We start from the raw sequence: 13,378 nt of genomic DNA on the forward strand, positions 1-13,378 counted from the left end.
AAAAAATTAGATTTTTTCTTATATGTTATATTTTGAATTTTTTAAAACGTCTATAAATTACTAAATCTCGGTCGATACAACAGAGATTTATTTTGAAGCTATTGAAATCACCTAGCAAGAATATGGATTGCACAACAAAATTTCTTTCGTAACCCTTACCCCCTTTCTCTTCGTCACAATACCGACAATAAATAATTTGGAAGTGTCGATTAAAAATCTGAAATGGTAAGATTTTCTTTAGTTCAGTCCATTGTTTTCCTTAACTAAAGGGACCACGTACATAGAAGAATGTATTTTGGCCTAAAAGTGATTGCATACCCAAAATCAATACGAATCATCATCAATACTCAAAATACCAAAATTACTTAAACTATCTATTTATTTCTTATCCAAATATTAAAGGTAAACCAAATTTTATTTTAAGTTTAAGTATTTTGGCATACATTATTCAAATTTATATGTTATATATTATTTTTATTTTTAGATTTTGAGAAATTTAAAGTATATATAAATTTTATTTTGTTTTTAAAATTAAATGAGTTATCTGAATCCAAACTCAAACCAAACCCGCAAATATTCGAATTAAATCGAACTCGCAAAGATCGGAACAAACTGAACCGAGCCAAATCGAACCGAACCAAATGGTACCCGAGTGCCCACTCCCAAGATTCAAATGTAAAAAAAAGTTATTGATAGCAAAATATACTATTTATAATATATAAATACAACGTATTTAAAAAAAAATCACTCCGCGCAGGACGCGGATTATCATCTAGTTTATATTAAAAGTTAAATCTATCTTATGAAAGTAAGAAGTAATTTAAGTTTTTGTTTGGCAACATAGATAGCAGTTAAAAAAATAATGTTGTTTGGAAACATGGATAGTAGTAAGTTAGAAAAAAAAAAAAAAATTTTAAGGCAAAACAACACTACTTTTTTAACTGCTATCTATGTTGCTAAACAAAAACTTAAATTACTTCTTACTTTCATAATATGAAAATATATTTAAATTTTAATATAAATATAGTTACAAAATCTACAAAACCGCACACAAAAGTTCAAAACATATGAAATATGTGTGATTGATTTTACTATTACATACGAATTGGTTCGCTTTTACATTTTACCTTTGTAAAATTGACGTGTGTTTTTACTTTTCAACATTATATAATAAAATCAATAACGCACAGCACATTACTAGTTTTGGTTGATTGGTGACAAAATATACAAATACTGTCCGACTTTCGTCAATACTGCAGTTACCGTTTAAGACCTAAATTAATTAAGTTGAAATATTTTTAATCATTCTTTCCGGTAGTCACTATTTTAATGGAGTAAAATTAGTTGTGTTTTCTTCTTGATATGTGAAGAGAAAAAATATTTTTCAACGGATCTAACTCTTTTTAAAAATATATATATACTGGAATTGATACTCCAAATCTTGTGTTAATCTAAGTTCCACTAAAATTTTACAAAGTAAATAAAAATTTTACTCTTTCGTATTTTTCTAGTTACTATCGAAACAAAACAGATACATTTTTTGTACTATAGAATTCATCAAAATAACAACATTTATTCCACTTTTTTTTCTTTTCATCCCCTTTCACCTATATTCTTATTGAATTTTACTCTCAAAATCTTTTTTTTTAAAGCACTCTCAATATATCAATCATATATTTTCTTTTCACTTAATTTCACATATTTATTCTATTATTATTATTCCCAGTTCTTATATATTAACTACCAATCCCACTCTATATATTATTCACTCCAAATTGTGTTTTTACTTTTTCACCAAACAAATGAAAAAGGAATTTTGCATGTGCTGATTTATTTTTTTGAAAAATAGAATATATATATATATCTTTACCAAAATGAGGAGGGAAAGATAGTACCAATATTTACGTAAAAACGCATTTTTCCTCTTTTCGTGTTTTCTTCTTCTTAATTCCTCAAAAAAAAAAAAAAAAAAAAAAACTAAAAGACAATTGCGACAAAAAAAAAAACGTTGCAAATTTGTTTTTTTTTTCATCATTGCTTCAAAAAAGCATTTATTAAGTTCTTGCTGCGGTGAAAATTTCTCTTTAAAGAACCAGTTCACAAAGACTTATTTACTTTATTGTTATCTTTATAACATTCTAGATCTCAGAAACGACGTGCTTTTATTTTAGTTCATAAAAGAACATTATGGATGCAATATTTGGCCAACACTGATCATAAGAACTTAATCATACGAACTTTACCTATGTGAGACAAAATCCTAACAAGCTTATCTTCTATAACCATACTAATATTACGTAAGCAAAGTCGTCACGTTGGAACTCAGACATACGTGGAAAATGCTACTTGACCATGTTGTGACAAAGATACCATTCTTTTTCAGTTCAAAAAAAAAAAAAAAAAAAAAAAAAAACTTTACCTCTGGCGGTTATTTTACCATAAGTCACTAATTGCATCAACTATAGTAATCGTTAAACTTGCAGATATTCTAATTAATTAAAAGAATAAGGTTTTATCACTATTGCGACCAATGTGCGGACACTGTATGATAGAGAAACAACGTGGCATTGTCTGCTACATGTCCACATCTCTTGTTTGTTAGTGGACTGTGTTATTATTGGCACAGACCAAACCCACTTCCTTTCCCATTTCTTCATTAGATTTTCTTTCTCTCTTGGAAATTGATGGGCAATAGGAAACACAATTTCAAATTCTCTCTCTCTCTCCTCTTATCCTTCCACAATAACCGATACCAATAGTGTCTTCCGAGCCTCTATTTCTCTCCTCTTTTCCCTCTTTTTTCTTGCAGGGTTTAATCGCTTCTTAAATGGGGTTAGATCAACTTCTCCTTTAGTTTAATTCCTTGTAGACTTGAGATTAGTCTAGTAGGTGTTGGTGGGGTATCACAAAGAGTAGAAAAATAAATAAAGATGAAGTCAAAGTCAAAATTTTAAAAAGGTTTGGACTTTGAACAAGATATTTATCATCATCTTTATGCTATATAGCTTATGATTAGCTGTTGATCAAAAAAAAGAAAAAGCTTATGAGAAGCTAAAGTTATGATTATTTCTTTAATCAAATAGCTAGGGCTTTGGAGAGAGAGAGAGGTTAAAAAAGGTTTTAATCTTTGTTTAAGAAAAGGTTAAACAAGATTAGGGTTCCATTTCAGAAGCTCAAGATCAAGTAGATGGAGGTTAGAGAGAAGAAAGATGATAAAATAGAGATGGAAAGACGAAGACGACAATCATCACCTAACCAAAACATTCAAGATCATCGTCGGCCTCCGTACACTTACTCCCAAACCGCCGACAAAGAGAAACCCACCACCAAAAGAAACGGGTCGGATCCGGATCCGGATCTGGATATCAACCCTACTTCTATAGCTCCAGCTCCAAGGTCATACGCTCGGCCTCAAACAACTTCTCCGACAAGGAGAGTGAGCTATAGAGAATGCCAAAGGAACCACGCGGCGAGCTCCGGCGGACATGTAGTCGACGGTTGCGGCGAGTTTATGTCATCAGGCGAAGAAGGCACGGCGGAGTCACTTCTTTGCGCCGCATGTGATTGTCACCGGAGCTTCCACAGAAAAGAAATCGACGGCATGTTCGTTGTCAAGTTCAATAGCTTTGGTCATTCGCAGAGACCTCTCGTTAACCGCCACGTGTCTCCGATCATGATGAGCTTTGGTGGTGGTGGTGGTGGCGGCGGAGGAGGAAGAGATCCGGCGGAGTCATCGACGGAGGATCTCAACAGGTTTCATCAAGCTTTAAGTGGTAACGGAGTGGATCAGTTTCAGTACCATCCGAAGAAGCGGTTTAGGACAAAGTTTAACCAGGAACAGAAGGAGAGAATGTTCGAGTTTGCTGAGAAGATTGGTTGGAGAATGAACAAGACGGAAGATGAAGAAGTGAACCGGTTTTGTCGTGAGATTAATGTGAAAAGACAAGTGTTTAAAGTTTGGATGCACAACAATAAGCAAGCAGCCAAGAAGAAAGACATGTAAGAGACATTTTATATGTACTCAATTGTTATAATAAATTGATTTTAGAGCTCAGTATAATGATTTCTGATTTTTACCGCAACATGAGAAGCCTTTTCCGTTACGGATTCATATGTGTATTTTGACGATCGCTTGACCTTATGTCCTTGGTTTCTTTGAATATTTTGGACGCTCCATCTTTGGTTTTGGGTGTATTTGTCTTCAGTATACTCAACTGATCCATCCATTGCTTATGTTGCTTTCTCTACTTCATTGTACGTTCACCTTTATCAGCTGCCATGTCATTGGCCCTCTTTGGCTCCTTCATCGGCTCCACTGTTCTTCTTCGTCACCATTCTGATCACATCGCCTCAGTCTTGTCATACCCGTAACCCGTATTTTGCATTTTGAGCCTTTTTTCGTAAGCTATGTCCTTTGCATTGCTTGCTTTTTTGTAAGCAAAGTCTTTGGCCTCACCGGCCTTCTCATAGGCCATGAACTTCACATTTCCGGCTTTCTTGATCGTATGCAATGTCCTTGGCATTTCCCACTTTCTTGCAAGTCATGTCCTTCGCATTACCCACCTTATCATCGGTCATGTCATTTGCAAATGCCTGGCTTTTTCATATGCCATTTCCTTCGCATTGCCCGCCTTATCATAGGCCATGCCTTTTGCATCACTAGCCATGTCCTTTGCGTTGCCTGCTTTATCATGAGCAAAATCCTTTGCGTAATCCGCCTTATCATAGGGCAATGTCCTTTGGATTGCCCACCTTATCATTGGGAAATCCTTTACATTTTCGCTTTCTCCTAGGCCATGTCTTTAGCATCACCAGCTTTGTCATAGGCAAAATCCTTAGCGTAACCTGCATTGTCATAAGACAGTCGTTGACGTATTAATTGCAGGTGTTGTAAGCGTAGTTTTTTTTTCATGTTGGACGGTATTGAAAGATCTACAAGATTGTCATAAATCCAACAGTCAAAATTCAATATGTCATTATGAAGATCTAGAAAATATTTGATATACATCAACATCCTAATTAGAATATAATTTATAATATATTATTTCTATTATAACGATTTATGTTTATTGATCTTTATATAAATGCTTATTCACTGAAAGAGTTTTTTTTTTCTTCTTCACTGAAAGAGTTAAAAATACCTTTTCGTTTCGTATAATACTTGTTTCAATTCTTAAACTCAATTTACTGTCCCGGCCACATTTTCTGGTTCCTTTTTTTTTTGCTACCAAATCCAATAGTTTTAACTCGTTACCTCTAAATTCATATACTATAACTACAACCACATTCGTGCAGTCGTGCTTATTCTCCAATGTAGTGACCAAATCTAAACATGATACATTACCAACTTCACATAACAAAATGAGATAACATTGAGAATCTGTAGTGAGAATATCAACGTGATAAGTTACAAAAAATAATATATATATATATATATATATATATATATATGTCAACGTGATGGGATGGATGGATGGATGGATGGGTGGGTGGGAGCGTCAACGACTGATTTGGGCGAGAAGTGGGTTTCAGAAATTACTAACGTGATAATTTTGTCGCAGACCCAACCAGCCCATGAATGATGAAGCGGTCTTGTCTTTAGCGTCTTGAGCAGTCTCCGTCTCGCCGGCGTTTTCTCTTCTGCTAAGTAAGTCCCAGCAGTGCCAAAGCCCGTTCTTCTGTCCATCTTATCTTTGACAAAAGTTTCGTTTACGGATCAAAATTTCTTCAAATTTGCTTTGACAAAAACTTTTGTTGTCTTTTAACGTTTAGATTCTAGTTTCAATGTCCTCGGAAGTTATCAAGTTAACAGAGAGAGTTTGAAAAGAAGAGACCAGAGATCTTTTTGAGAAGCAGTAACTGTTCAACACGTGGTGTAATAGGTCACGTGGCGACCAAACATACAGTTTTGTTGAGGAAGTGTCTCTGCATAATCGCCACGTATCTTATGTGACAGGGCTGTCTAAAGCGGTTTGATTAGACTAAAACTGAAAAATATGACCAATTCAACCTCAACCGAATTTGAACCGCTCTCGCAACGATGTAGCTGTTTCAATTATTTTATTAAAATCAAAACTATGGTTTCCAACTTTCCATACAGAAACAGTGACTAACCGTACAGAAACGATTGGTCACCTTCGGTCGCAAGTCTGGCTCTCTGGTGGTGTTCTTGAATTTTATAATCCACAATCTCTTCAAAAAGCTGTGAATCCAAGACGCAGTCTGGTCGTCCGTACACCGCAGCTTGAACACCAGCGACAAGCTTTGCGATCTCACGACCAGAGAACCCTTCCGTCTTTCTCGCAGCCACTCTGATCACTTGCTCCGTTAAGTCTCCTTCAACGGTTATCTTCTGTGACTGCTTCTTGAAAAAATGGCTCCACTTCGTGTTTGTATCTTTCTTGTCTTCACCAGTTAGGTACTTGTTGAGATAGAGTTTAATGAGCTTGAAGCGCTCATCTTCACCAGGGAGCGGAAACTCGATGACTTCGTCGATCCTGTCGGTGACCGCACTGTCGAGATCCCCTGGTCTGTTTGTGGCCAGGACCAGAACTATGTCCCGTGACTGATCACCGGTTCGAAAGAGCAACGCGTTCAGAGCGCTGCGCTGAGCCTCGCTCATATACGTGCTGTTACGTCTGCAATAAAACGATCAAGAATTTGATAAAACTATTACATATAAAAATGGACAGGCTTTCAAAATGAAGTGAGAGCATCTTACTCGCATAGGAAAGCATCAGCTTCATCGATGAAAAGCAGTAAGCCTTTGTTTGATTTCTTAGCCCAATCAAATATCTCATGGATTTTAGTAACAGCCTGTGCACCCAGTGGAGCAACATCTCCTCCTGTCATCATAGCATAATCAAGACCCTGCAGCAGAAAATAATCAAACAGGTGTTACTAGGTGAGGATCAAGAATATAAGACCAAGGAAGAGGAAACAAATAGCTCACCGACTTCCGAGCAATCTCTCTGGCCACCATAGTTTTACCGGTACCTGGAGGACCGTAAAACATCATGTTGCGGAATGGCGCTTGATGAGACTTAGTATTCGCTGTAGCTCTAGCAAGATGCTCGATTCTCTTCTTTAGAGAAGGATGGAGAACTACATTATCAAGGGGGTTTTCTCCTTTTGCAGATGCAGCTTTTCCGAACTTGGAGATTTTGTTCTTATACTGAGACACTGAGCCTGCCCACGGAAACCTACCCATGGAGGATTCTCGGATAAGTGATGGCTGTCCAAGTATCCGATTAATGTAACCCCATGTAACTCTAGCACCCTCTCTGTATTCATAAAATAACCATATAAGAAATCTACAATACGCATCTTAAATCACAGCTATATGTAGTTAGGAGATGCATACCGCGTTGTGTAGACCCCGGCCGCTAATGCTGTAGCTCCTCCAACAGTCATAATCAGCTTATTTCGGTCAGTTAATAGAGCCTTGACTCCCCCTGTCATGTTTCAAGAAAGAAACGTTATTATCTTCTAAAAAAATATTACTCAGAACGTTACTTCTTTCAGAACAATCTACGCATAACAAGAAGTGGATATATCTCAGGAACAATGCTTATGAGTTCCCTACCTTCAATGTGACTGAACGTAGTGTTGATTGCTGCAAGCCATTTCTCCCTTTCACCATTGATCCTATCCAGAAGCATTCTTCGATTCTGCTCCTCGGTAAGTTTGGCTTCGTGAGCTCGGCCTTCAGCCTCAGCCATGGCTTTGACGCGAATCGTTTCTCGCTCGAGTTCAGCTCTCTCTTTCTCAGTCTGGCGCTGCTGCGCTTGAATCTGTTCTTCCGTGGCGATTCTTGCCTGCTCTTTCCGGGTAGAAGACTCTTCTTGCATCTTAACCAACTCAACATTGTGCCGTCTCTGAGCTTCATGATCCGTCTGCAAAAGTTTCAAGTCGAACACTTTCTCAGTGAAGTAAGATCCTTTCAACAATTATAAAGTAAGATCCTTTCAACAATTAAACATATGTTCGATGTTTACTTGATTTTACCTGCAGTCGCTTCCTCGCCAACTCATCTTCGTATCGAAGGTTCTGAGCTTTTGCTTGTGCCTGCTGCTGCAGTAGATTTCTCTGATCCTCAGCCAATTTCTGCTGTCTTTCCTGCCCGATCACATCCCCATAAAACAATCATATCTGTCACTTTCCGGCTTAAAAATGTTTATATACACTGTAAGAAACTTAGATACTGCAACCAATGTGCAACAAAACTTTGAAAGAGTAAACAAATATACAGAAAAGGCAAAAGTTTCTTCGCCTTGGAGCGTAATGAGCCTTGTAAACACACAGTTTCCGGCTTAAAATTTGTACATTTCAAGAAATTTAGATACTGCAGCAAAAATTTGAAGCAAGGAGCCAAGAGACGGAGGATTCTAGCATCCTAGATGAAACTTAGAAGTGAAACGAAAGCCATGAGAGCAGACACAATGAAGTCAGAGAAACGTAGTGTTCCATCAAGGAAAGGAGGAGCAGGTTACTCACAATGTCCTTGTGAGCTTGAACAGCTTCATTATGCGACTTATCAGCCGCTAGTTCAGCCAAACGAGTCTTCTCCTGCTTTCGCATTAGATCAAACACCTGGTGGACACAAAAAAAAAAAAATTAGGCAAACGTCCCAACACACGTCCAGATAACAAATTCATCATCACCTGTTTTGAATGAGGAGACTTGTTAATTTCTCTAAGAGCTTTAGCGCCTCTTTCCAATGACTCAGGATCGAAACCAGATCCTTTACGTTCATCAGTCTCCGGTGAAGGCTGATCGGTTTGAGATTCCGACGGCGTGGACGAAGAAGAAGAGAAGAAGGGAAAGCGAAATTGCGAGTCAGCGTAGGCTCGGTTCGGAGACATGGACGCTGAAGTGAAAGCAGCAGCAATCGCCGCCGCAGAACATAATCTAGAAGCAGCCATTGAATTCGATTCTGGTTTAGCTCCGGCGAGACGAGCATAAACCCCCCCACGGTGGCTAGGGTTTAAATGGTCTTTTTCTATTTCTTGGTCGTGTGACATTTGACATTTCCTCCTTAGATAGAAAGTAATCGAATCTACGATGGGCTCAGCTGTAAATTTGGGTCCGTGTTTAGGCCCAATCGTAAACTATTCTCAGTGTAATATTTGAATTATTGTAAATCGTTAGGGGAATTCTTGTTTTTAACAAAAAAACATTTTCAGTCCACCAATAGTTACATTATATATTCGATTGCAAATTTTTATTCCATTGGTATCGATTCCAATAATATAAGATATGCAACTGCGCTTAAAATAAAGAAAAGTAAATTACATTTCATATGAGTAACAAATAATTTTTATTATGGAAACATATATTTTTTTCTGTAACAGAATTATGTAAACATATTAGGTCCATGTATACTCTAACTTAGGCACTTCTTGACCATGCGTGAAGTAAATCCCATCTTCTCTAGCATACCAGTAGTTCTTTTTACCATGATCAAATGCGCCACTACCACCTTCAAATGCCCTAATCATTACAGAAGGTCCACTTGCCTGGAGAAATGTACAATCAATTTTATTCTTAGGAATAAATTTATCATGAAAGCTATAATCATCAGTTTCTCCTGGTTTTAGGAAAAAGGTGCCAATCTGATCACCATTCCATTTACAAAAGATTTGGAGATCGTTTCCTGGATTAAGAGAGTTATTTAAGTATATGTGGTTTTTCGCAAACAGTTTGGCGTTACCCAATTCAATAGACAATGCGATGATAAACAAAAAGCACGAGAAACGATTCATCATTTAGTTAATCAATGTTTTTTTTGTTAGGGATGATATGTATTTTTTTAAATAAGATATGCCAATTTATACAACGATGTCTACACACATATACACACACATATCATAAATGTATTTTGTTAGAATAAGGGTGAATTGATGGTGGTCAAAGTGACTTTTGGTTTGTTTGGTATTCTACTTTGAACTTTTAATTATATATATTTTGACTATATTGTTAAAAATTAATGCAAAATCTCACTATTTAAGAGAAGTACTTATCTGGTGTTCAATAATCTCTGGTTTGATTGTTTTCTTTTATTCTTATTTATATATTATCTACTGGAAAAATTGGTCCAATGAATCAATACTATTAAAACAGAAGCACAAAATTGGACCAACTTAGTTATAAAAGAAATATTTTTTAAAAACTATACAATATAATTAATATGCCAATTACATTATTCTATAGTCTAATACATTTATATCTATAACAAAATCACCATACAATCCCACCTTATCATTTATGGTAAGGGATTAAATGAAATTATTATTATTTATGGTAAGTGATTAAATGAATTTATTATTAACAATATCATTTTTAAAATAAACATTTGTTATGGTAAGACTTTAATACACCCTAATTTATGATGTATGTAGTTATCCTCTTATATATATATATATATATATATATTTTATATATATATATATATATATATATATATTAAATGAGAAGTCACTTGATTTATTTTTGTTTAGATGTCAATCATATAGATAGTTTAAGAAAAATTGTTATAATTTGATTGATTGAAAGATATTCAATTTTTTTATTATTTTAATTAGATCTAATATAAAAAGTAAGTTTAGAACTAATTAATATCGGTTACCAAATAGTCTAAATGATATTACAAATAATAATTTATGGTAACTAATTGTCAAAATTATAGAAACGGTAAGAATGTTTGATTAATACCTTTTTATATTTATATACTTCATAAAATAATTAGTATAACACAATTTACAGAAATCAATATAATGATTTCATATTTTTATATAAACTATTATATTTGTATATAAAGAATTATAATATTATTAATGTATTATAATGTCCATATATGTCTTATAAGTCATTTAAAATTAAAACAAAATTATAAAATTATCTATCATGGCTTACAAAAATATTTTAAATTATTTATATGCGTTTATAAAACATTTTATAAAAAAACAATTCTCCTATATATTAAAAGAGAAGTTATTTAAGTGATTTTTATTATGATTTACTTGGTCGGATTTTAATTTTATTTATTTTAGTTTAGATTTAAAATAAAAATAAATCTAGAACCAATTAATATCACTTGCCAAATAATTTAAATTATACAACAAATAATGCTTTATGAAACTAATTGTTGAATTTATATAAAGAATAATAACATTTGACCAATTATTTTTTATATTTATAAACTAAATAATATAACGAATGGAACGTTTTATTATTTTTAATAATTTAATTAGATCTAAAATCAAAGGTAAGTCTAAAACTAATTATTATCACTTACCAGATAACCTAAATGATATTACAAATGATAATTAATGGTAGCCAATTTTCAAAGTTATAGAAAGTGCAAAAATGTTTGATCAATTCTTTTTATATTTATATACTATATAAAATAATGAAAAAAACAATTTATATAGTGATCGATATAATGATTTCATGTTCATATAAAATATAGTTGTATCTATAATAATTATTAATTTTTTATAATGTCCATATATGCTTCATAAATATTTAGACTTTGAAGATTGAGCGAATTATATTTAATGGAACATGTGAGAAATTTGATTAAAAAACATTTTGTATTTAAGTCAAATAATATAGTGAATAAAGTAATGTTATGATTGAAAAGAATTCTAAGATGCATTTTTTGTTTATTGATTGCATGTTTTGTATTAATATTTAGAGAGAAATAAATATTTGGCAATAATATGTAAAAATTAGAAAACATTAGCAAAAATTTAGTAAAATGAATGAAATGATAATGAAAAAATGAAAAGATGCCGAAGAAGATGCATAATATGTGTTGGTAAAGTTAATGTGATAATTACATATATAATTCTACAAGCATTTATTATTAATAAATATTCATCTTTTATTTTTACATCAAATTTATAAAAACTTTACGATTGATTTTGAAATTATTTGAAGTTAAAATTATATTTTTAATGTTTTTTAATTATTATTCGAAATTTATGACATTGTATACATAATATATATTTTCATACAATATTTATATCTGTGAATTCGCGGACAACCACCTAGTATAGAAATACATTAATAAAACTTTTCTATGTCACTTTATAGTATTTATATTGATTGATTATATGATTAGTCGACCTAGTGGTTTATACTATATTTTCAAATAATATTAATGCCTTCATATATGTTAATAAAACGTTTGTATGTTATTTAAAGACTTTCATATTGGTCGACGGTGATATATGTTTCACTGTACTATATTAGTTTTAATAATATTGATGTTTTTTCTTCACACATGTTAACGCAACTTTGTATGTTACATTATATAGATTTTATGTTGGGGTTTTTGCAAATATGACTCAAAACTTAAAGTAAAACACAAAACTAACCCATGTTTTTTTTGAAACTTTGACTTGCCTCTTTCACCCCCAAAGTTCAAATTATTTACGAAAATGCCATCACTTTTTTTTTCTTCTTTTTCGAAAATGCATATTTTACTCTATTACCCTCATTTTCCTCAAGTATTCACAATATTGCCATTGCCATCAATACACCAACCACCACAAACAACCAATTTGAAGCTCTTAATGCACCTAAAAATCGATTTACACTCTTTCATTCTCAATTCTTATGAACTAAAAACAACATCTCTTTCTTTTTCTCTCCATATTCATCCAAAAAAATCAAAGATTTTGATTCTAAAATTTGTATGGTTCATAGAGCCATTGAAGCTTACGATTCTTTGGTGGATCACTTTTGTTTGAGATTCTGGATGCTTGGAGAAGACTTATGTGTGATAAACAAGTTATATCACTGGTTGAAACTATAAAATCAGTTTTTTCCTAGATCTGTCCGTCTTATCTTGCTTATCTTGGATGACTTCCATGTAAGTCGTCGGACGGACGATATCCTTGTAAGTCGTCTAGAAAAAAAATATTTTTTTTTGTTTTATTTTTCAATTGCAAACCTAACATGAGACGCCTTCCATGGAAGTCGTCTAGGTATAACAAAATATTGATTTTTTTAATTTTCTATTGGATGACTTAAGTCAAATTTCTGACATAATCCGGTCAAATGCAAAACTAACCCGTTTTCTCTAAACGACTTACATGGAAGTCGTCTCGAATTTTTTTTTAACAAACAAAGATGGACGACTTCCATGTAAGTCGTCTAGGTTAAAAATCAATTGCAAAACTAACCTAAATGGACGACTTCCTTGAAGTCTGCCGTCTGCGTCAATGTTTAATAAACTTTCATTTTCTCTAAAACTATAACGAATTTTCAACATTTTCTTGTTACTTCATGTCTATTAATCAATATTTTAGCTACTGAATGAGATTTATAACTTAATTCGTGATATTTATGAGGTTACCAACATTCATGT

The 13,378-nt window shown here is 33.3% G+C and overlaps 2 protein-coding genes and 1 pseudogene across 2 annotated transcripts; 1 reads left to right on the forward strand and 2 right to left on the reverse strand.

Moving 5' to 3' along the window:
* Window positions 1-2,641: 2,641 nt before the first annotated feature.
* LOC106313500 (zinc-finger homeodomain protein 6-like) lies at window positions 2,642-4,176 on the forward strand. Its single transcript, XM_013751312.1, has one exon. It carries the CDS (start codon window positions 3,188-3,190, stop codon window positions 4,001-4,003), a length of 816 nt encoding a protein of 271 aa, XP_013606766.1. The 5' UTR covers window positions 2,642-3,187; the 3' UTR covers window positions 4,004-4,176.
* On the reverse strand, window positions 4,037-5,686 carry LOC106314248 (annotated as a pseudogene).
* A 302-nt stretch (window positions 5,687-5,988) lies between these two features.
* On the reverse strand, window positions 5,989-8,924 carry LOC106313071 (ATPase family AAA domain-containing protein 3C). The gene is made up of 8 exons (XM_013750800.1): window positions 8,664-8,924; window positions 8,497-8,592; window positions 8,008-8,118; window positions 7,586-7,895; window positions 7,364-7,454; window positions 6,953-7,283; window positions 6,722-6,870; window positions 5,989-6,638 (listed from the first exon to the last, which is right to left on the reverse strand). The coding sequence occupies exons 1-8, from the start codon at window positions 8,922-8,924 to the stop codon at window positions 6,110-6,112; spliced, it is 1,878 nt and encodes a 625-aa protein (XP_013606254.1). The 3' UTR covers window positions 5,989-6,109.
* Between the last annotated feature and the right edge of the window lie 4,454 nt (window positions 8,925-13,378).

The sequence above is a fragment of the Brassica oleracea genome, chromosome C9, assembly GCF_000695525.1.
Source record: "Brassica oleracea var. oleracea cultivar TO1000 chromosome C9, BOL, whole genome shotgun sequence".
Classification (NCBI taxonomy): Eukaryota; Viridiplantae; Streptophyta; class Magnoliopsida; order Brassicales; family Brassicaceae; genus Brassica; species Brassica oleracea.

What these genes read in the sequence shown, in the direction of transcription:
- LOC106313071 (XM_013750800.1), bottom strand. Translation starts at nt 8,924, where the DNA reads ATGGCTGCTTCTAGATTATGTTCTGCGGCGGCGATTGCTGCTGCTTTC. An exon ending in TGGCGAGGAAGCGACTGCAG is followed by an intron (nt 7,896 to 8,007) that starts GTAAAATCAAGT and finishes AAACTTTTGCAG; the next exon opens with ACGGATCATGAAGCTCAGAG. An exon ending in GCCGGGGTCTACACAACGCG is followed by an intron (nt 7,284 to 7,363) that starts GTATGCATCTCC and finishes TTATGAATACAG; the next exon opens with AGAGGGTGCTAGAGTTACAT.
- LOC106313500 (XM_013751312.1), top strand. Translation starts at nt 3,188, where the DNA reads ATGGAGGTTAGAGAGAAGAAAGATGATAAAATAGAGATGGAAAGACGA.